The sequence below is a fragment of the Sapajus apella genome, unplaced genomic scaffold (genome assembly GCF_009761245.1).
Source record: "Sapajus apella isolate SASKATOON/1434 unplaced genomic scaffold, GSC_monkey_1.0 scaffold58, whole genome shotgun sequence".
Taxonomy (NCBI): domain Eukaryota; kingdom Metazoa; phylum Chordata; class Mammalia; order Primates; family Cebidae; genus Sapajus; species Sapajus apella.
Genome location: NW_022436998.1, coordinates 1,403,669 through 1,427,778, shown reverse-complemented (window position 1 = coordinate 1,427,778; position 24,110 = coordinate 1,403,669). Strand labels below are relative to the sequence as shown.

The following is a 24,110-nucleotide window of genomic DNA, read 5'->3' as shown; positions in this document are numbered from 1 at the left end:
TAGTGGAGACGGGGTTTTACCATATTAACCAGGCTGGTCTCAAACTCCTGAACTCATGATCTGCCAACCTTGGCCCCCCAAAGTGCTGGGATTACAGGCATGAGTCATGTCACCCAGCTGAGCCAGGGGCTTTTATGGGCCTCAGAGGGGAGGAAGTGCTAACCAATTGGTCCACAGGTGGCCATGGGCAGGCCCAGAAAACCACAAGTTCCTGCTCCCATCCGTGGGACTGGCAGCCCAGCCCACAGCTTCAGGCCCTTTCTTGCCTTAAGATGGGGCCTCACTGTGACCTTTCTCCCCTTTCGCTCAGAAAATCTGTCCACCTCCTGCTGCTGTTCACGGCACCCAGGCTCCATCCAACTTTGCTCCTTCTGGGTGCTGGGAGCAGGCACTTTGGAGTCTGGGAAGGCAGGGGGAACTTCTCATGCCCCCAAGAGTACAAGGATACCTGAATCTGCAGCTGTGGTTTGGGTGGCTACAGCTGTGCCCAGGAGGGCAGGTCTCTTGTCTGCTTCTGGCCCCCCCAAGAGTACTGATCTGCAGTCACAACTTCAGCTGTGGAGCAGGAGGCCAGGTCTACAGCCATGGTTTCGGTGGCTGCAGTGTGCACCTGGGGAGCTGCTCCCACCCCAGCTCGGAAGGGATGGGACTTCTCCTTGTCCCCAGCTCCTGCTGGCTCCATGGAGTATGCTGCCCTGGCTGAGCTTCCCTGCTGGAGCCCGCATGATGGCAGTAGCAGGCTGTTTCAAGCAACCACTGCCATCAGTATGTTAAAATCACATGGAAAGCGCTGTCAAATAAGAAAATGTTTTTAACTTTCTTTGAATTATATTTGTATAAATACATTATTAATATGTGTTTCGAAATTGTACAAGATTCCTAAAATTCTGATGTGTCTTGGAATGTTATTATGATTATTATAATTATTGGGATTTTTTTTATTAGAGTTGGGGTCTTGACCTACTCCATCGAAGCTGGAGTACAGTGGCATGATCATGGCTTATGGCAGCCTGGAACTTCTGGGCTCAAGGATCCTCCTGCCTTACCCTCCTGAGTAGCTGGGACTACAGGTATGCACCACCATGCCTGGCTAAGATTTTTTTTTTTTAAATTTTCTTTTCACATAGTGACAGAAAGTGTCTCACTGTGTTACCCAAGCTGGTCTTGAACTGCTGGCGTTACGTGATCCTCCTGCCTCAATCTCCTGAGTTGCTGGGATTACAGGATCAGCCACTGCGCCTAGTTCTAAATTGTTGTATGCCATGGTAATAACAAAATTTGCTTGCTCAAAAAGTAGATAGTTTCAGTCCAAAATTTGCTGCTTCTTAAAGAACATGGAAGGGATTCTGATAGGTACTCTTCACAGGTTTCTCATAACTTTAGAGATCATACCATTAGATTAGGTTAAAAAAAAAAAAAACAGCTGGGCTTGGTGGCTCACGCCTGTAATCCCAGCACATTGAGAGGCTGAGGAGGGTCACCTAAGGTCAGGGGTTTGAGATCAGACTGGCCAACATGGTGAAAAATCTGTCTCTTCTAAAAATACAAAACTTAGTTAGGTGTGATGGCAGGTGCCTGTCATCCCAGCCATTTGGGAGGCTGAGGCAGGAGAATCATTTGAACCTGGGAGGGAGAGGTTGCCGTGAGCTGAGATTGCGCCACTGCACTCCAGTCTAGGAGACAGAGCAAGACTCTGCCTAAAAAAAAAAAAGAGAAACAATTCCCAAGACTCCAAATAAAAAAACAAATATGTAGGCTGGGTGTGGCAGCTCATGCCTGTAATCCTAGCACTTTAGGAGGCTGAGACAGGAAGATTGCCTGAAGCCAGGTGTTTGAGACCACCCTTGGCAAACACAGACCCTATCCCTAGAAAGAAAGGAAAAAAATGGTAAATGTGTTCATGAGGTTTGCTAACCCATCAAAAAGAACAAAAATTAATTACATGGGACTGAACTAGTAAAAGACTAAAATAAGTTAGCTGGGTGGGTAGGCTCACACCTGTAATCTCAGCACTTTGGGAGGCGGAGCTGGGTGGATCATCTGAGGTCAGGAATTTGATACAAACCTGGCCAACATGGCAAAAACCCGTCTCTCCTAAAAATACAAAAATTAGCCAGATGTGGTGGCAGGCTTCTGTAATCCCAGCTACTCAGGAGTCTGAAGCAGGAGAATCACTTGAACCAGGGAGGCAGACATTGCAGCGAGCTAAGATGATGCCACTACATTCCCATATGGGGGATAGAGATATGGTTCGGCTGTGAATTCCCAAATCTTGTCGTGAATTCCCACGGGTTGTGGGAGGAACCCAGTGGGAGGCAATTGAATCACAGGGGCAGGTCTTTCCTGAGCTGCTCTTGTGATAGATTTATAAACTCCCATTTATAAATGGGAATTTCCCTGCATGAGCCCTCTCTTTGCCTGCTGCCATACATGTGAGACATGATTTGCTCCTCCTTGCCTTCTGGCATGATTATGAACCCTACCCAGCCTTGCAGAAATGTGAGTCCATTAAACCTTTTTGCTGTATAAATCACCTAGTCTTGGGTATGTCTTTTAGCAGAGTGAAAAGGGACTAATACAGTTTCAAAAAACAAAAGGGACTAAAATAATTTGTATGACTTTTTTGTTTAAAACATTACTGATTCTTTATTGTTCTCAAGAATTTAAAAAGCTTTTTTCTTTGGAGCTACTTCTGGCTTTTAAAAATTAAGAAAAGTATACTTTTGGAAACAAAATTAAAACATTTATCTTTTTCTCTACATGATCTCTCCAGACTGTGGAAACTATTTGTGAGTATTCTTGATTCATGGCAAAATAGTCACTTACATAAGTTCAAGAAAAATCTGTTTTCTTTTGTAACAAGACACAATTACAGGCACTGATTATTTTTCCAAAGTTTTGACTGGAATGATGTTTTTCAAACATTACAAGACTGCTTTGAAAAATTGAGGTTGATTTTATGGATCTGATAAAATGCCTCTTAAACAGACTGGCTTTGATGGCTCATGCCTATAATCCTAACACTTTGGAAGGCCGAGGAAGCAGGATCACTGGAAGCCAGGAGTTCAAGACTAGCTTGGGGAACTTAGCAACAGCCCATCTCGCATAGTTGAGACTACAGGAATGCATCACAATGCCAGGATTTTCTCACATTAAATTTATGCAAAAACTCCCATTTGATTAAAGAAGTAGCAACTATCTGCAGAATACACCTTTTTTTATAAGTCTGTCTATAATTTTTAAATGTGGGCTTATAGTGTTTTTTCCTCCAAATGTAACTTAATGTCTTCTTGCAGTATAAGCATATTTGCAACCCCTGTTTCTTCATGGCTCTGATATGCATTTGGAAATGCACTTCAGAGCACTCCTTGAAAGAGTTACCATCAATTTTTAAAATGTCATAAAAGGACAAGCCAGGTGTAGTGGTGCCTGCCTGTTAATTCCAGCTACTTGGGAGGCTGAGCCAGAAGGATTGCTTGAGCCCAGCAGTTCAGACCAAGCTGGGTAACATATCAAGACCCAGTCTCTAAAGTCAAAACAATTTTTTTAAAATTTGAATTATAAAAGGGAAAGTGTAAAAAAAGGTTAAAATCCATCATTTTCTTTTCCTATCTTTTTTATCTTTATCAAGCCAGATATGCAGTTTCATACATCATTGTAATTATGGTATACAATTGTGTAGCTCTACTTTTTATTATTATTTTGTAAACCATCTCCATATTTCTGCATTCTGTCATTTTAATTGTAATAATAATGTTTCACTGATAGACCTAGTTTTTCCTACACTTTTCATATTATTGATTATTTAGGTAATTTCTAATTCTTTACTCTTAAAAGTTTTGCTATCAGCATCTTTATACAACTTTTATTTTATTTTTTGGAATGATTTCCTTATGACAAACTCCCTCAAGTAGGATTATAGTACCTCTTGATATGTGGCATCAGTTTGCTTCCCTAGAGGATCAGTGTGCATTTTTAACCATTCATCTGTCTCTTGGTTTGTGGCTGTCCCACTGTGGCTTACCAAACAGCTGCTACCTTGTGATCTTACTATCATTCATTTCCCACACATATCACACCCTGCTAAATTAATCTACAGTAGGCATCCTTTCAACACTTGTTATCTAACTATAATCTGCAACCTTAGTCTAGTCACCCTCTCTTACCAGCTGGGGTTTTACCAGGCATGCGTGGAATTTAAACTCTTTACAGAAGTTGAAGAAGATTTCAGTAGCAAACCAATTCGCATAGTCTTATAAAATTTTACATTTCCATTGCATTACAAAACTTTTGAATTTCCTATCTTTTTTTTTTTTTTTTTGAGACAGAGTCTCACTCTGTCACCCAGGCTGGAGTGTAATGGCATGATCTCAGCTCATTGCAGCCTCCTCCTCCCAGATTCAAGTGGTTATTGTGCCTCAGCAACCCAAGTAGCTGGAATTACAGGGATGTGCCACCACGTCCAGCTAGTATCAAAATATGTGGACATAAAAATACAAATTTTGGTTTTTATTTTTGTATTTTGTGGACAGAGGGCTCTGTCTGCATGACCTGAGCATCTCCTACCTGGCCCCACCTCCAGCAGTGGGAATTACAATTCAACATGAGACATGGGCAGGGACAAATATCCAAAGTATGTGAGTAGACAAAATACAAAAATTTTTTTATTTTTATGTATACATATTTTGACACCAGTTTTATTTACCTATTTATTCACATATTCCTTTAATAAATGCTTATTGAATTGTTTAATGTGTCTGACACTGTGTTAGATACTAGTACTAAGAAGGTGAGCAAAACAGACATACTCCTTCTCCTCATAGGGCTTGCAGTATGTTTGTGTGTGTACAGATGCCAGCTCAAATAACTATAAAATTCCAGCTGTGATAGTGGCTGTAAGGAAAAAGAGGGCTATGCTAGCATATAACAGGAGCTTAAGCAATTGGAACTTCCTCTAAAGAGGTGACCTTAAAACTGTGTCCTGAAGAAAGAGTAGGAATTAGCCAAGTTAACAAGGTGGGGAAGAGTACTCGAGGCAGGGAGATCAACATACATCAGGACCCTTAGGTGGAGGGGGCTCAGGACATAATTTCAGAAACAGAGAAAAGGATAATGTGTTTAAAACATGATGGGTGAAGAGAAGTGTGAGATGAGGCTGAAGAGGCCATTCTTGCATTGCTATAAAGAAATACCTGAGACTGGACAATTTATAAAGAAAAGAGATTTAATTGGCTCAAGGTTCTGTGGCTTTACCGGAAGCATGGTGTTGGCATCTACTCAGCTTCTAGGGAGTCCTCAAGAAGCTTACAATCATGGCAGAAGGCAAAGGGGGAACAGGCATGTCACACAGTTAAAGTGGGAGAGAGTAGGGTAGAGGAGTGCCACATACTTTTAAATGACCAGATCTTACAAAGAACTCACTATCACAAAGACAGCACCAAGCCAGAAAGGATTGTCCGCTTGATCCAAGCACCTTCTACCAGACCCCACCTCCAGCACTGGGAATTAGAATTAAACATGAGATTTGGGTGGGGACAAATATCCGAAGTATGTCAGTAGGTAAAAGTCATTATAGCAGTTCATCATGGAGAACATCTTAGACACAGGAGCTTGCAGAAGAAGCCCTGTAGTAGATGGAGCAAAAAGAGTACTGAAGACCAACACGGCTGAAGTTCAGAGAGTTTGGGAGAAAAGTGGGAGAAGAGGCTGGATAGGTACACAGACCATGAAGAGCAGTTTTATAGTCATAAAAAATACTTTGTCTCTGTCTTTAAAAAAATAGGAAGACACCACATTTACATTAAAGAAGAACTCTATCAAAGAGTCCTTAGAAAAAACCACCAAAAATGTAGCAGAAAAAAATGGAGACAATAAAGTAATGGAAATTAAGGAAAAAGTGTTTCTTTTAAAAAGTTTGTAAGGTTATGATGATGATGACATAAAAAGCAGAGCTCCTCCTCTAGAGATACTGACTTAATTGGTCTGAGGAGGGTCCCAGGCATCTGTATTTTTAAAACTTCCTGGCCCGGCGCGGTGGCTCAAGCCTGTAATCCCAGCACTTTGGGAGGCCGAGGCGGGTGGATCACGAGGTCAAGAGATCGAGACCATCCTGGTCAACATGGTGAAACCCCGTCTCTACCAAAAATACAAAAAATTAGCTGGGCATGGTGGTGCGTGCCTGTAATCCCAGCTACTCAGGAGGCTGAGGCAGGAGAATTGCCTGAACCCAGGAGGCGGAGGTTGCGGTGAGCCGAGATCGGGCCATTGCACTCCAGCCTGGGTAACATGAGTGAAACTCTGTCTCAAAAAAATAAATAAATAAAAATAAAAATAAAAAAATAAAACTTCCTAAGTGTTTCTAATGTACAGCCAAGGTTATCCCTCAATCCAGTTAAGTTTGCACCTAATATGAACCATCACAACATGTTTGATGCTATTAAAGAATCCAGTACAGCAAGAAAATGGTTGGGGGTTAAAGGAAGATATAAGAAACTTTGAGGCCTTTGTTTGAAGTGCTTTGTTTAAGCCCTTTATACTCTTGAGTACGACTGTGACAAAATAATGAGATTATGGTACCATATATCACACCTCAATGAGGAATAGGTCATGCATATAGAATATGTCCAGTTATATATACTATTTATTTTATGTATTTTAATTTCTAAAGTTAAAAATTTTTATTTTAAAGAATAGCATCTCACTATGTTACCCAGGCTAGTCTTGAACTCTCAAGCTCAAATGATCCTCCCACCACAGCCTCCCAAGTATTTGAGACTACAGACACATGCCCTGGTGTCCAGCAAATTTTATGCATTTTGAGAATTTATGTGAAAGTAAATTTTTTTTTAGAAAATGTGAGAATCAAAGTAAAGCAATATTTTCCATGTTTTAACTAATTAATATTTTACAAAAATTGAGAGTATCTTCTCTCATAATAGCTTCACCTATTTGTAGGAATGTACCAGGATATATTATTTATGCCTAGAATTGTAGTAATGTCATATGCTATCAAAAGTTTTTAATGTCAAACATTTAAGGGACCACAAAAAGAATATGCCATATCTTGAAAGCAGACTATTTTGCTGTTTTGGTATCAGTACTATGCTGTGTTGATTATAGTAGCCTTGTAATACAGTTTGAAGTCAGGTAGCATGATGCCTCCAGCTTTGTTTTTTTTGCTTAGGATTGTCTTGGCTATGCAGGCTCTTTTTTGGTTCCATATGAAGTTTAAGGCGGTTTTTTCCAATTCTGTGAAGAAAGTCATGGTTAGTTTGATGGGGATAGCATTGAATCTATAAATTACTTTGGGCAGTATGGCCATTTTCACTATATATATATATGTATATGCATATACATATATATATGTATATACATATACATATATATATGTATATACATCTATATATATGTATATACATGTATATACATATACATATAGATGTATATACATGTATATACATATACATATAGATGTATATACATGTATATACATATACATATAGATGTATATACATCTATATATATGTATATACATGTATATACATATACATATATATATGTATATGCATATACATATATATATATAGTGAAAATGTATATTCTTTACAAAAATTGGATATGGAAGAAAACACAAAGAAAAACAAACAAACAAAAAATAGGCTATGGTACTACTTACCAGATAAGACAGAAACTTTTACAGTTGAAAGGTGGGAAATAGCCAGGCAATGCAGCACGCTTGTAGTACCAGCTACTAGGGAGGCTGAGGCGGGAGGATGGCTTGAGCCCAGGAGTTTGAGGCTGCAGTGCACTCTGGTTAGATGATCAGGACTATGGATAGTCACTGCATAGCCACTGCACTCCACACTCCAGCCTGGGCAACATAGGGAGGCCCTATTATCTTAAAAAAAAAAAAAAAAGTAGGAAATATAGCAAGAACTTTGAATATAATTTTTTATGCATTACATTTTATCATAGACAAAGTTAGAAAATATGAAAGTGTTTCAGTTTTGAAGTCAGTACTGAGAAAATAGTAGGGCTGTATGGGTTATACTATCATAATTCATAAAACCTTTGCTGCTATTGACCATGGAAAAGGAAGGAGATGAACAAAATAAATCATTTAGAACATTGGAGTTTAAAAATAGTATTTCATTAAAGAAGAAATATAGTGGTGGCTAGACATGAATAAGTTAGGAAATGTTTGACAGCAGAAAGAAAATTGCAGAATAAATTACTTACTCAGAGAGAACAAAGGTTGAAAGGAGAAAAGATTGAGATTAGACTCCTGCAGCTACCCTCATTTTTACCATCCTGTAACAATCCTTATGTTCAGATATCTTGAATATTGTTTTTTTATACTTGAGGTGAAATTCGCATAATATAAAATTAACCATTTTAAAATGTACAATTCAATGGCATTTAGTACATTCACAGTGTTGTACAACTACGACCCTTATCTAGTTTCAATATGTTCATGTTCACCTCACTTTCATTCAATTCATTTTATACCCCCCAAAACGTTATATCCATTAGATAGTCACTCTCTATTTCTCTTTTCCCTTAGTCATTGATAATCACCAATCTGCTTTCTGTCTCTATGGATTTATCTATTTTGTATATTTCATAGGAATGGAATTATATGTTATCTATTTTTTTTAAGAGATGGGGTCTTGCTATGTTGCCCAGATTGGAGCACAGTGCCTATTCACAGGCACAATTATAGTTCACTATAGTCTTGAACTTCTCAGATCAAGAGATCCTCCTACATCAGCCACCTGAGTAGCTGGGGCTACACAGGTACACACCACCATAATGCTTTTCAGGTTCATCTATCTTGTAGCATAAATCAGTACTTCATTTCTTTTTCACAGGTGAATGCTATTTGGTTGCATGGATATACCATATTTGTTTATCAGTTCCTCTGATGATGGACATTTGGGTTGTTTCCACCTTTTGGTTATTATTGGTAATGCTGCTATGAACATTCACGTAAAACATTTTTTTTTTTTAGATGGAGTTGCCCCGGCTAAAGTGCAATGGCATGATCTTGGCTCAGTGCAATCTCTGCCTCTCGGGTTTAAGCAATTCTCCATGCCTCAGCCTCCCAAGTAGCTGGGATTACAGGCACACACCACCACACCTAGCTAATTTTTGTATTTTTTTTTTTTTAATAGAGATGGGGTTTCACCATGTTGGCCAGGTTGGTCTCGAACTCCTGACCTCAGGTGATCTGCCCGCCTTGGCCTCCCAAAGTGCTGAGATAACAGGCATGAGCCACCATGTCCAGTTCACATAAAACATTTTTGTTCTTTTGGGTATATACCTAGGAGTAAAATTGCTGGTCATTTAGTAATTCTATGTTTAACTTATTGAGGAACCACCAAACTATTTTTCATGGAAGCTGCACCATTTTACATCTCTACCAGAAATGTATGAGGGTTCTACTCTTTCCACAGCATTTTCAACACTTGTTTCCTATTTTTTTGATTACAGACATCCTGGTGGGTATGAAGTGCTATCTCATTGTAGTTTTGATTTGCATCTCCTTAATGACTAATGATGTTGACATCATTTCACATGCTTATTAATATTCCATTAACATGTTTTTCTTAGGAGAAATGTATATTCAAGTCCCTTGCCCATTTTTTAGTTGGGTTGTGTTTTAGTTTTTGATTTATACAAATTCTTTATATAGTCTGGATAATGCAGTCTTACCAGATATACAATTTGCAAATATTTTCTCTCTTTTTTTTTTTTAATTGTACTTTGGGCTCTGGGGTACATGTGCACATACTGCTTCCTGCAAGATTGTTGCATAGGTATATACATGCCATGTGCTTTGCTGTCTCCATCCCCCCTGCCCATCGCCTACATTAGGCATTTCTCCCAGTGTTATCCCTCCCCATCCTCCCCACTCCTCCCCCCACCGCTGTCCCTCCCCTCCCCTTCCCTCCACCCCCAGTGAGTGTTGCTCCCTTCCCTGTGCCCAAGTGTTCTCATTGTTCATCACCCACCTATGAGTGAAAACATTCGGTGTTTGGTTTTCTGTTCTTGTGTCAGTTTGCTGAGAATGATGGTTTCTAGATTCATCCATGTCTCTGCAAAGGACGTGAACTCGTCGTTTGTTATGGCTACTTAGTATTCCATGGTGTATATGTGCCACATTTTCTTTGTCCAGTTTATCATTCATGGGCATTTGGGTTGGATCATTAAAAAATCTGGAGACAACAGATGCTGGAGAGGATGTGGAGAAATAGAAACACTTTTACATTGTTGGTGGGAATGTAAATTAGTTCAGCCATTATGGAAGACAGTATGGTGATTTCTCAAGGATCTAGAAGTAGACATTCCATTTGGCCCAGCAATCCCATTACTGGGTATATACCCAAAGGATTATAAATCGTTCTATTAGACATATGCACACTTATGTTCATTTCAGCACTGTTTATTTTCTCTCTTTTTATATTAACTTTTCCACTTGTGTCCTGAAAGTCGTTTCTTCCTTCTGAAATACCTTGATAACAAATGCATTGCTAAGTATGCTCTTGCCACTTAGTCCTTCCCTAGGGCCTTCAACAATGCTCATTTTTGAAGACACTTGATGTTTTTATTGTGTTGAGATGGAGTCCTGCTCTGTTGCGCAGGCTGGAGTGCAGTGGTGCTATCTTGGCTTACTGCATACTTTCCCTCCTGGGTTCAAGCAATTCTCCTGCCTCAGCCTCTTGAGTAGCTGGGATTATAGGCACCCTGTACCACGCCCTGCTAATTCTTTGTATTATTATTATTTTTTTTAGTGGAGGTGGGGTTTCACCATATTGACCAGGCTGGTCTTGAACTCCTGACCTCAAGTGATCTGCCCGCATCCACCTCCCAAATTGCTGTGATTACAGATTCAAGCCACTGTGCCTGGACTCTTGATGTTTTTAAAAATTTGGTGCTAGGTACATGCATGCCAATTTTATTGACCTTTTATTGTATAAAGGTTATATTCCCTCTTTCTTGTATCTGTATGTATACGTGTTTTTATATGAAAAAAATTAAAAAGGTTTGACAATAATGTCTCCTCTATGACTCTATTCTATTTTTGTTCTTGCTTTCACTAACATACTTTTAGAATGAGTGGTCTATATTTTCTGCTTCGTTTCATCCACAAATGGTGCCTCTTCAATCTCTTCAATACAATTTCTTTGTCCTGAAATAATGAAACATTTGGGTCTGTACCTGACCTTTATCAGTATTCTTTCTTCCTAGGGAATGTTACTCATGATTCATCCACCTACTTGCATTATCTGGATGATGCCTTAATCTGTGCCTCTGAACTTAAACCCTAACCCAAGTTTTATTATTTATTTATTTATTTCAGACAGAGTTTCACTCTTGTTGCACTGGCTGTAGTGTAGTGGTGCAATCTCTGCTCATTGAAACGTCAGCCTCCCAGGTTCAAGCAATTCTCTTGCCTCAGCCTCCCAAGTAGCTGGGATTACAGGTGCCCACCACCACAGCTGGCTAATTATTTTTATTTTTATTTTTTGGACAGACTGGGCTTTACCATTTTGGCCAGGCCGGTCTCGAACTCCTGACCTCAGGTGATCCACCCATCTCAGCCTCCCAAAGTGTTGGGATTATAGGCGTGAGCCACTGAGTCCGGCCAACTCAAGTTTTAGAGCTCTATATGCTGGATATTTTCAGTCGTTTACTTTACCAGATGTATTTCCTCTATTAATTGTTTTTTCTTCTCCAATTTTCTATTTCTTCAAACCTTATCAGCTTCGGTCTCATACCTTTGTAGCAATCATTGCCTACTCTTTTCTGTCACTTCTTCTGATCAGTCATCAAGTCTTTCGGCTTTTACTTTAAATACGCTTCATTTCCACTAAATGGTCAATCATCCCATTTTAATCCATTATAGCATAGTGCTGGAATTACTTCAATTGCTCCTCTCTGCCTGACCACTTCCTCTCCCTCCTTAGGTGATAATCTTTTAAACAGAGGACTGTGATGAAAGGAGGACACAGAGGACTGTGGTGCTAGGCGAGCAAGAAAATTTAGGTTATCTTTCTTTTGTGTTAGATAAAGTGAAGAAGGATGTTGACCCTCCTTGATGAAGCGATGAAGCCCTGAACTGTGGCAATGAAGATGGAGAAGGATGTAAAGATCGTAGAGTCTACTGGTGACCAATTAGAGCTGGAAGGACTTACCCACGCTTATGCTTCCCAAATATGGGAGTATTTTACTACCATAAATGAAATACATCAAGTGAATTTTTGTTAAGCGAGCAATTCCCGCGCTTCTGTAAGAACTGTCAGGCTTGGAGCGGGCCAACCAGCCTCCACCATCCAGATGGCGGATCCTAGATTGGCAGCCTGCGTCTCTCTAGCTACCGTCTCTATGGTTCGGGGAATCTCCAGGTCGGGGCTTGACCGGTCCGGCTTTTGCGCGTGCGCGAGTCCTGGCGCGTGCCCGCCCTCCCGCAACTGTCCGACCCGGCGGGTGGGAGGGGTGGGTCTGGGAACGTTGCGGCGGCTGTCGCCGCGGTCCCAGCACCCAGAGCTGTTCTCCAGCCAAGCCTGCGGTTGGAGTCCTTCCTTGCCTCCTGGGGCGGCAGCCACCGCCCCCAGATGGTGGGTCCGGAGGATGCCGGAGCCTGCTCGGGAAGAAACCCCAAGTTGCTCCCGGTGCCTGCGCCCGAGCCCGTGGGCCAGGACGGGAAGGTAATCCGGGCCACGGGCGGCTTTGGCGGAGGCGTCGACGCTGTGGAGCCGCCGGAGGACGCTGAAGAGGAGGAGGAGGAGACGCCGCCTCGCCAGCTCCTTCAGTGTTACCTCGCGGAGGCCGGGGAACAGCTGGAGCCGGGGCTCTGCCACTGTCCGCTCCCCGCTGGTCAGGCCGGCGCCCAGCCGCCCTCGGCAGCTCCAACATCGGACGCCTGTCCGCTGGACTCGGGCTCCAAGCACCCCGGCGCGGAGGTGGCGGATGGCCCCGCGCCGCGACACGGAGGCATGACCAACGGCGACTCGGGCTTTCTGCCTGGCCGGGACTGTCGCGATCTGGAAGAGGCTCGCGGGCTGGCGCGCGCCGGCGGCCGGGAGTCGCGCCGCCGCCGCCCCTGCGGCCGCCTCCGCCTGGAGGGGCCTGGCGACCAGGACTCCGACGGCGCGGGCAGCACGTCCGACTGGGCCTCGCCGCTTGAGGACCCGCTGCGGAGCTGCTGCCTGGTGGCCGCGGACGCCGAGGAGCCCGAGGGCGAGGGCAGCGGCTCCGGGAACAGCCCGGCCAGCAGCTGCAGCAGTAGCGAGTACTCGGAGCAGCCCAGGGCCGGCGCCGGGAGTCCCCAAGAGGGCGCGCCCTCTGGCCCCTCGGCCGAGAGGACTAGTGGGGGTGCGGAGCCGCGCCTGGGCTTTTCTGACATTCACTTGAACTCTCGGAACACGTTCGAGGTGAGCCGCGGTCAGAGCGCCTGCGATTACTTGCCCCCGGCGGGGCCGCCGGTGCCCTCGCCCGCCGCGGAGCAGGGTCCCGTGGGGACTTCGGCCCGGGCTCGACGGAGCGGCGGCTTCGCGGACTTCTTCGCCAGGTACAGCGCAGGCTGCGTGGGGACTCGGGGCGGGGCCGGGGCCGGGGCCGGGGCCTGGGTCGGAGCCTGAGCCGGGAGTCCGGAGTTCGGTCTGCCGCTTCCGTGCCGGCCCCGCAAGCGTCAGGACTTAGCTTTGATTTGTCACTGGAGGAAGAGGAACTGGCTTGGCTTTGTGTTTCTGTAGAAGTTATGAGGTCTGTGGACAGCGAGTATTTCTGTTGCCTTGTTGGCTGGAGGCGTACCTGTCAATCATACCTGGCTTCTGAGCAGTCAGGTTTGGTCAGCTGGCTAGTGCCACATCTGCACTTGCCTTTTCTGGAAAAAACAGATAACCTTCTCCGTCCCCAATTTTTAAAAACTGTACTACAAGGATTTAGGTTGTTGCGGGGAGGCGGTATGTGTGTACGGGTGTGGTTGTGAAAGAGAAAAGGAAGTCATTTTGCAGAGCTGTCTATTTGCTGTATTTGCATAGAGTCTAAATCCATTCAAGTGGTTTGTGAATTCTTAAAATCAGAAGTGGTTGTGCTTCATAGTGGTTAATCATTTGTTTCAGTGTCCTTTATTAAAATGCAATTTGGTGTTTAGAATTTGATCTCAAGTATTTAAGCCAAATTGGTGCTTTACCTTAGGAAAGACTTTTCTCTAATTCTCCCAGATAAGCCTCCACTTTTCCCCCCCAATAACTTTTTTTTTTTTTTAATGGGATTGTATTTGTGATTTGACTTGATATTCTTTTCTTTTCTTTTAAGACAGAGTCTCATTTTGTCTCCCAGGCTGGAGTGCAGTGGTGTGATCTCGGTGCAGTGCAATCTCCACTTCCCGGGTTCAAGTGATTCTTCTGCCTCAGCCTCCCCAATAGCTGGAATTACAGGCACATGTCACCACGCCTGGCTAATTTTTGGTATTTTTAGTAGCAACAAGGTTTCACCATGCTGACTAGGCTGGTCTGGAACTCCTGACCTCAAGTGATCCACCCGCCTCGGCCTCCCAAAGTGCTGGGATTACAGGCCTGAGCTACCGAGTCGGGCCCACAAGATATGCTTGAAATTACGTTAGGGTCGGCGCGGCGGCTCACGCTTGTAATCTCAGCACTTTGGGAGGCTGAGGTGGGAGGACTGTTTGAGGTAAGAGGTTCGAGAGGAGCCTGGCCAGCGTGCTGAAACTTAGTCTACTAAAAATACAAAAATTAGCCAGGCGTGGTGGCAGGGAGGCTGAGGCAGGAGAATTGCTTGAACCTGGGAGGTGGAGATTGCAGTGAGCCTAGATTGCGCCATTGCACTCCAGCCTGAGGGACAAGAGCGACACTCCATTTCTCAAAACAAAACAAAACAAAACAAACAAAAAAAAACTTATAGTGCTGGACATTGCAGATTTCAGGATGGGGCTTTGTTGATTTAATAGGGATAAATAAAAGTAGTCAGAAAATAGTTGCACATTACTGTAAAAGCAATTTCCCTTGAGTTAGATTTTGACACCCTTTTTTAAATCTCTAGGCAAATAGGAAAATATCCCCAACTTGTAAAACCTTCCTTTATAGAGTTCTCTCTACTCTGTTTTGCTCTTTTCAGGTATCTTGACTATAACCAGAAGTGAAAGAAGCAAATTCTTTGCTCAAGTTTTAGCAGGTTATGCAATTAGCATACATATTTGTAGATATAAGGGCACAATTTTCTGATTATAATTGATATTTCTTATTCCTTTCTACCTTATTCCCTTTTTTTTGCTTGTATAAATTTACAAATATGAAATTTCTTAAGAGTGGAAAATCCTAATTTTGTGTTACTAAGGACAATATATATAGTAATGAGATCTGTAGTTGTAATATAGTTGCAAAAATATATTTAAAGTGTGTACTGGCAATATTCTAAAAGATCTCAAGGTGAGTTAGGTTTATAAATTTGTGATACTGTGTGGCCTTTGGGTGTTTATTGGTCATATCTGTCTTGATCATGTTTTGAGGTCAGATGTCAGGCAATTTTAGATCTGGGAGGGGCTTTGGAGATTACAAATTCAACCATTATACTCTAAATTCATGCTTTCTGCCACGTATTGCAAATAGTGATGATTTAGACAACTGCCTCTGACCTGCAGGTGGGGTGCAGGCTAGTGGGGATTAAGTTTGAAGACAGATAGATACATATGTGTTGGAATTTATGACTTTTTTTTTTTTTTTTTTGAGAAGGAATTTCACTCTTTCACCCAGGCTGGAGTGAAGTGGCCCAATCTCAGCTCACTACAACCTGTGCACCCTGCCCCGTTCCCCTGGGTTCAGGTGATTCTCCTGCCTTAGCCTCCCAAGTAGCTGCGATTACAGGTACCCGCCCACATGCCCAGCTAATTTTTGTATTTTTGTAGTAGAGATGGGGTTTTGCCATGTTGGCTAGGCTGGTCTTGAACTCTTGACCTCAGGTGATCCACCTGCTTGGCCTTCCAAAGTGCTAGGATTACAGGCGTGAGCCACTGTGCTTGGCCAACAATATTATTTATGAGAGGCTTAAATATTATTAGCAGTAGGCAGGAGTTTTGTTTTTTCTTTCGTTTTCCAAGGTTTTTAAGTAGGCAGGAATTTTGATTTAATTTTACAATTTTCTTTTACTTTCAGACTAATGGAACTTAATATAGCTAGATGACATTCAGATAACCACATTATTCATATGTATCACAGCACTGGATTTGAAGTCAGAAAACTTAGGTGCCTTAAAGTTAATTTCTCTAAGCCTCATTTTTCTTGACAGAGGTCTGAATGTTAAGACTCTAGGAGTCAGTGCTTTCTTTATATGACATTCTTGGGAAAGAAAGGGCAGAGTCAGGTACAGTTTTCCTTAACTGAATTCTGAGCATCTTAAAGGCAGGAACTGTGACATTCATCTCTGAATCTGCAATACCTAGCCACTGGTATGAAGAACACCATTCAGATTGGGTTCAATTGGTAGCTTTCATGGATTCCCTTTTACTGTGCTCTACTTAGGTAGTGTAATTTTGAACAGTCTCCATCCTCAGTGAAAATAATTAGAAGTTACCCTTGTCTCACAATACAACCCAAGAGATCCAACCCCAACCCCAGATGCATAGTTGCCATTCTCAACTCTGAAGCTTCGGTGAGAGTTCTCTTTGGAAGCGGCTTGTTCGGGATGGAATCTTGTTCTTGGGTCCAACCCTTACTCCCACCTCATTTATTTAGATGAGGAATCTCATTGTCTAAAGAAGGTAATTTAGTTAGCTAGTGGCAGGCTGGGATTTGAAACCAGGATTCCTGATTTCCAGTCCATATTTATGTTCAGTCCATAACCTTTGTTCACTTTATGGCTCTTTTCTCTCCCACCTGTTTATCCTCCATGCTTCCCTTCTACTTCCCTTAACTAGGCAAAAATCTATAACAGAAGGATTAAAAAAAAAACAAAAAAACAGTTTTATGTTTACTTAAGAAGGGGGAACATTTTACAACAATGTGTCTGTTACTACATAGTTATATATTAAATTAAGACACATTGGGCAGGGCACCGTGGCTCATGCCTGTAATCCCAGCACTTTGGGAGGCTAAGGTGGGTGGATCATGAGGTCAGGAGTTCAAGACCAGCATGGCCAAGATGGTGAAACCCTGTCTCTACTGAAAATACACAAAAAAAAAAAAAAAAAAAAAAAAAAATAGCCGGGTGTGGTGGCGGGCGCCAGGAATCCCAGCTACTTGGGAGGCTGAATCAGAGAATTGCTTGAACTCAGGAGGCAGAGGCTGCAGTGAGCTGAAATTGTGCCACTGCACTCTAGCCTGGATGACAGGGCAAGACTCCCCCCCCCCCCAAAAAAAAAAAGAAACCATCATTTTGGTAGATATCATATAGGAAATAGAGGAATTCATTTAGAATATGACTGCTTTCATTTTGGAGGGCATTAGTGGTCATCTCCCACTTTCCTTCCCTTTCACATGAGGTGAGTTCTATCTATTTCAGTTCCTACTGGGGGCTTGCTTCAGCTTCACATAGACACCCTTCTGTGTTTATGGTGACTTGGCTATCAGAGCCACAGAAATAACATTCCCTCAGATCCTTGACCCTTACCTGTCTATAAAAGTTGAAATGCGACTGGGCTCAGTGGCTCACGCCTGTGATCCCAACACTTTGAGAGGCTAAGGCAGGTGAATCACCTGAGGTCAAGAGTTTGAGACCAGCCTGGTCAACATGGTGAAACCCTGTCTCTACTACAAATACAAAAAATTAGCTGGGCGTGGTGGCAGGCACCTGTAATCCCAGCTATGAGGGAGGCTGAAGTAGGAGAATTGTTAGAACCCTGGGGGCGGAAGTTGCAGTGAGCTGAGATCATGCCACTGCATTCCAGCCTGGGTAACAGAGTGAGACTTGTCTCAAAACGACAGCAACAAAAAATAGTTGAAATGCTAGATGGGTACCACGCAGCAGTGAAGAGGAGTGAAAACTTTTTCAAAATCTTTTGTGTTTCCAAGCTTGCCTTAATTTCTCAAGGATCCATTTGTTACTCTTTTTAAAAAGTAGTTCTAACCGGGCATGGTAATGCGTGCCTATAGTCTCAGCTACTCTGGAGGCTAGGGCAGGTGGATTGCCTGGGTCCAGGAGTTCCAGGTTGCGGTGAGCCATGATTGAGTCACTGCACTCCAGCCTGGGTAACAAGAGCAAAACTCCGTCTCAAAAAAAAAAAAAAGAATAAAAAAAGTTCTAAACCATTTTTATGGGTCCTTTAAGTAAATTCTTGTCTTGTTTTCTAAGTAGAATGGTTTATTTTTTACATAGGTAGACTCTGTCATAGTTTTCTGTTTGTTTGTTTTTAGGCCATTCAATACTTTTGAAGCTTGGTAGGATTGCATTGGCATAGTTACTTTTATTTAGAAACATAGATACTTATCTGTGTTTCCTGGTAGAGCTGATCATTTTTTTTTTTTTTTTTTTGGCCAAGTCTTTATATGAATTTGGTGGCCTTAAAGGGCATTGCTAAGGTAGAGAAGAAAGAATCAAATATTTTTTTCTTTTTAACTGAAAAGGAAATTTAATTTATAGATTTTGAAACATGCAGGATCCATATGGCTTTCTCTGTAGTTGTTGACTTCTGAAACTTTGTAAATATTATGGCAAAAGCTATTTTCACAGAGCTCTTTTTACAATGGTTGGGTTGAATAGGAAAAACTAAAGACTCTTTCAGTGATTTTTCACATCTAAATACTCTCCATTCTCTCTAATATGAAAATCGATGAAAATTTTTTTGTGTTCTTATTAAATGTGACATGGGAAAATCTAAATTCCTATAGGTATAATTTTTCTTAAGGTTCTCAGAAACAGCAAAGTTAGACACATCCTTTTTTCCACCTGGAATTTGTGCTAGTTGACAAAATCATAATTCATCTAACTGAACCATCATAAACATCTCTGTCCTGTAAGGCTCCCTTACTTGTTCCATAGTATGTATTCCTCCCAGTCAACTAAAATAAAGACTACAGTTTCAAAGTGAGTTTCTCGAAAAAAAGTTCCTTTCTCAAATCACTAAAGAAAAGGCAAAATATGAAACTTCTGATGTTTTAAAAGATTTTAAAAGCTTCCCAAAGCACGCAGCTTTTTAATACTCTGATATAATTATTTACAAGGAGAATGAAGGAAGAATCTATTTAATTCAAATCTGTTTTGTTCAGGATCAACCATGCTAATATAATTAATATTTAAAATTTTAGAAAAGCTGAAAATAATATGTAATTAATTGCTCTAGAATAAACGCAAAAGTCTGTTAGGATTTTAGAGTGTTGTGAATCTACCATTATGTTAAATTGGGGAGCAGTGACTCAAGAGCCTTTTATATCTTTTCCCTGGGTCTCCTTCCCCTATCTCAGATCCAGTATTTTCTTTTAAAAACTCAAAAAGCAACACTCTAGGGACCTACACTAAACCATTGGAATTCCAGCATTGGTTCAGGACTTCACCTTAAAAATTTGTGGTTTTCAGTTGGCAGATTAGAAATGTGATAACCTGAATACAGATTAGGTAGAATGTATTCAGAAACTCTGACTTTTGTGGAAGTAAGATAATTTAAGCACTCAAACATATTACTTTGAAGTGCTAAATTAAATTAACTTTTTTTTTTTTTTTTTTTAAAACAGGATCTCACTCTGTCATCCAGGCCTTGAATACAATGGCATGATCACAGCTCACTGCAGCCTCAGCTTCCTGAGCTCTATTGATCCTCTCAGCTCAGCCTCCCAAGTAGCTGAGGCTACAGGCACGCACCACTATGACCTGCTAATTTTGTTTTGTATTTTTTGTAGAGATAGGGTTTTGCCATGTTCGTCAGGCTGGTCTTAAACTCCTGGGTTCAAGTGATCTGCCTGCTTTGGCCTCTTAAAGTGCTGGGATTACAGGCATGAGCTAATGCACCCAGCCAAATTAGCATTATTTTACTACAGACCTGTAAGCAAAGCAGCCTATTATTATAATACTAACTTGGAGTTATTTGTTTGATAGAAATCTCTAAACTATCCAAAATGGCCATAGAGATTTATTTTTTAATTTTTAAAATAAACCTTTTATTTTTAAATAGTTTTAGATTGTTGAAAAGTTGCAAAGGTAATACCGAGAGTTTCCACACCCCTCCCCCAGTTCCCCTTTGGCTAACAGCACTTTATAATTATGGTACCTTTGTCACAACTAAGGAACTAACATTGGTACAATGCTGTTAATTAAACTTCTCACTTAATTTACCATAGAGATTTTGCCAAAAAAGTTTTTATTTGGGGAGTGGTTATGTTACTTTTAAGTGGAAGTTTTTACTTTTAAGATTTTGGATCTTTTAAGTGGAAGGAAGTTCAGTGATCACTTTATTCATGTCTTAATACTCCATGGAAAGCCAGTGATGCTGTTGACAGAGAAATAATCTTTTGTTTGCTAGACACGATCTAGCAAGGTAGTATTAATTTAATATTGGAAATGAGTTATGCATGATAATGAGTTATTTAACCTAGAACAATGATTTTTTCAGAGCTTTTCATTGTACACTATTTAGGAACAGCATTTACAAGATTTAAAAACCAGTATCTTTTTGCCTCTGGGAAAAATATGAAAATGTATCTTAATTCTACATAATTTCACATTTTTCTAAAATTATTTTCATATGTGTTTTCTTCATAACTTTTCTTTCTTTTCTTTTTTTTTAAAAATAGAGATGGGTTCTTGCTATGTTTCTCAGGCTGGTGTCGAACTCCTAATCTCAAGTGATCTGCTCACCTCTGCCTCCCAAAGTGCTGGGATTGCAGGTGTGAGCCATTGTGCCTGGCCACATTTTTGTTGTTGTTGTTGTTCTTGACATATTAATGTGACCTAGGAAGGGTATTTTACAGTTATTTGCCCAAAATCAGACAGCTAATTAATGTAAGAATTACAACTAGACTATAGATGTACTCATAGGGCTTGAAGCTAATACACTGATTTCTATGAATTATTAATTTAAGAACAAACACTTAGCTTTTGGTGTAGTGAAAATACCATGCTTGAGAGATAAGTAACTTGGTTTTTGTCCTAGGTAACAACTTCTGCCATTAAATAATTGTGTTACCTTGGGCAAATCACTGTATTTCTGGACTTTAGTTTCCTTATCCATGAAATTGGGATATTCAGAGTCACTTCCATTTATAATATAGTGGTATTATATTACACAATTCTGATGTACACACAGTAGTAGACCACAAATATTTACCGGTTAAATATTACAAATGTGAACTGAGTTAAAGAGGAAGCTTAAAAATCAGGATTTTTTTTCCCCTCTGTAACATGAGAGGAATGTCAGAGATAGAACTATTCCTTTCAACTCTAAATTCCACCTTTAATGTTTCTTTTAGTAAAGGTCTGACTCTGTCTTAGAGTAATCAAGATAGAAATATCAGTGATCTTTGTTTAGTTTTTCATGTGAAGATGGCACAGAGCAGCAGCCCTTTTTTCTTATTATTTCCTCGAGATGGGGAGGGGTAGTGAGAGAGAGAGAATGGGGTAATAAGTACATTTTAGTTAATCAATTAACTGGAACTTAAGCCTTTAACTTCCAGACCATGAGTTATTTCATGAAGGTTGCTAGTGTGCCACTTTGGTAAACTAGTACAGTTGTTTCTAGCTTTTGATATATTTCAAAATCACCTGAAAGTGGCCAGTTATAGTGGTTTATGCCTGTAATCTCAGCACTTTGGGAAGTTGAGGCAGGAGATTTGCTTGAGTCCGGGAGTTCCAGAGCAGTCTGGGCAGCATAGCAAGATCCTGTTCATTTTATTTAAAAAATTTTTTGAAGCACCTAAAAGCACATTTTACAAAATTAGATTCTCTAATTCACAACCTCCACCTAGTCTGAATTCAGGAAACTTACTATTTGGCTGTTGAATCTGCATTTTTAGAAAGTTGCCTGATTGGGCCCAGTGGTTCATGCCTGCGATTTGGGAGCCCCAGGTGCGAGGATCACTTGAGCCTAGGAGTTCAAGGCTGCCTAGGCAACATAGTGAGACACTGTCTCTACAGAAATTTAAAAAATCTAGCTGTGTATGGTGGTGTGCACTTGTAGCTCCAGTTACTCGGGAGGCTGAAGTGGGAGGATCACTTAAGCTGGGAAGTCGGGGCTTCAGTGAGAGCTGTGGTCGTACCAGTGCACTCCAACATGGGTGGCAAAGTGAGACTGTCTCCAAAAAAAGAGAAACTTGCATGTAGTTGATTCAGCTTGTCAACTAGGTTTTGGTGAATTGCTTAATCCTAAGTGGCATCTTCAAGTTACAAGATAGTGTGGTGCTTAAAAAGGCTGGTTCTAGAGTTACGTTGCCTGGGCTTGAATTAGCTTACTAGCTCTTTAATTCTGGACGTCTCTGGACCTTAGGCAACTCATCCATAAAAGGGATAATAATAATGCCTACCTCACGGGATGGCCAAGAGGATTAAATAATATTTTACATTCTTTGTTTTTACTATGTGGCAAATAACAATTCAGACTGTAGCAAGACTACTATAATCCCTTTTGTAATTTCACCACTGAAATCCACTGATTTGAAGAAAGGAAGATACTGGATGAATTTTTGTGTACTGTCTGAGGAAACATTCCACAATTTGTGTAGTAGAAGATTTTTAAGCACAATTTGTACATGGGATTGGATAGATGTTAAAATAGATTCTGGTATAGTGATATAACATTTCTAGAAGTCTTAAAGCTTTGAGTAAAAAGCAAATATGAGAAGGAAACGAAAGGAAGGAATGCTGAGAAAGATTAAAATATTTGTATCTTTTATTGTCTTATGAAACTTTTATAGACAGGCAAAGCCAATTTTTTAGTTTAAGTTCATGAAATGTTTAACTTGGCTTATTCATGCATTTCATACTTAGTATATTGTGGTAGGAAGGTTTTGGGAAAGAGTGGAAACATTTGGAGATTTTGAGATGACACATCTGTTATCCATCTTTAAATGTATGCAGAAAGGCCAAGTGTGTCCTTTTTGAGACTGCTTATTTCTCCCTAGGAACTCTGTTAGCTACACTATGAGTTATCTTCAGATAATTATGGCTGATAGTTACTTGGACCCTACTACAGTGATTCTTAAATTTAGTGTTTAAAATTAGTTGGAAGCGTGAGGGTTGTTAAGAATGCAGATTCCTTGAGGACCACATAGATCTTGGGTGGGGTCCACCAGGAATCCAACTTTTTAAAAGGACCCCTAAGTGATTCTGATGCAGGTGATTCCCAGACTATAACCACTGAAATACTGGGCTGGTTGATAGGCAGGTCTCCTCAGGTAGTGACTGAAAGCAAGTACAACACACCTTTATAGCTCACTTTGCTTTACTGATTTAAAATTGGTATTCAGGTACTATGTAATAGATGAGTATAAACAGAGGTGTATAATAGAGAACAGGTTCATAATACAAATCTGGAAGTACTTTGCTGATCTTTACTTGGTTGAGAAATTATTTCTGCCTAATTCAATCTAGACTTCCTTTTTATTGATGGGAAAAGTCTTTTATTTTCATTTTATGCTCTTTAGATAGCCATGCTTGCCTGTCTTGTGAAAAGCTTTAACTTTTAAAAATTTCCTCAGGTCTACTTAGTTTGTTGACATACCTTTACCTTTCTTAGAGCCCATGAAAAGAGCGTTAATTTTCCTTACTTAATGCTGCTAGTTGTAATTCTTTTCCATGCCTTTAAGAAGAAATCCTGCATACTGCACATGGCTTTCTTCCCTCCAACATTTGCTGCTTCAGCCTTTCTTATGCTTCTTATTTCTGTGGCCAAAATAAGAAAGAGAGGGACACACATGTGACCGTCTGGGTTTTCAACATGCTCTTTCCTGCAATTAAAAGAAGTTTACCTTTGGAAATCAAGCTCTAAGTCATGCTCCTTACTTAGAACTAGTTTGAGAGTGAACTTGATAAAGTGTTTAACTCATCTCTGAATTTGGCTTTTCAGGTTTTTTTTTTTTTTAATTTGAATTTTATGTTCGATACTTTTTTTGTTAAAAAAATGTTTCCATCTGCTTGTCTCTAACCACACACAGATTAAAACATTTTAA

At 40.8% G+C, this 24,110-nt stretch overlaps 1 protein-coding gene across 3 annotated transcripts in view; it reads left to right on the top strand.

Annotated features, from left to right (window-relative positions):
• Positions 1-12,438: 12,438 nt before the first annotated feature.
• TBC1D12 (TBC1 domain family member 12) overlaps positions 12,439-24,110 on the top strand; it is a 129,853-nt gene continuing 118,181 nt past the window's right edge. For all 3 annotated transcript variants that reach the window (XM_032245661.1, XM_032245663.1, XM_032245662.1), the window contains exon 1: positions 12,439-13,573. In XM_032245661.1, the coding sequence (XP_032101552.1) occupies positions 12,618-13,573 (956 nt within the window). In that variant the 5' untranslated portion in view covers positions 12,439-12,617. The remainder of the gene's footprint in view (positions 13,574-24,110) is intronic.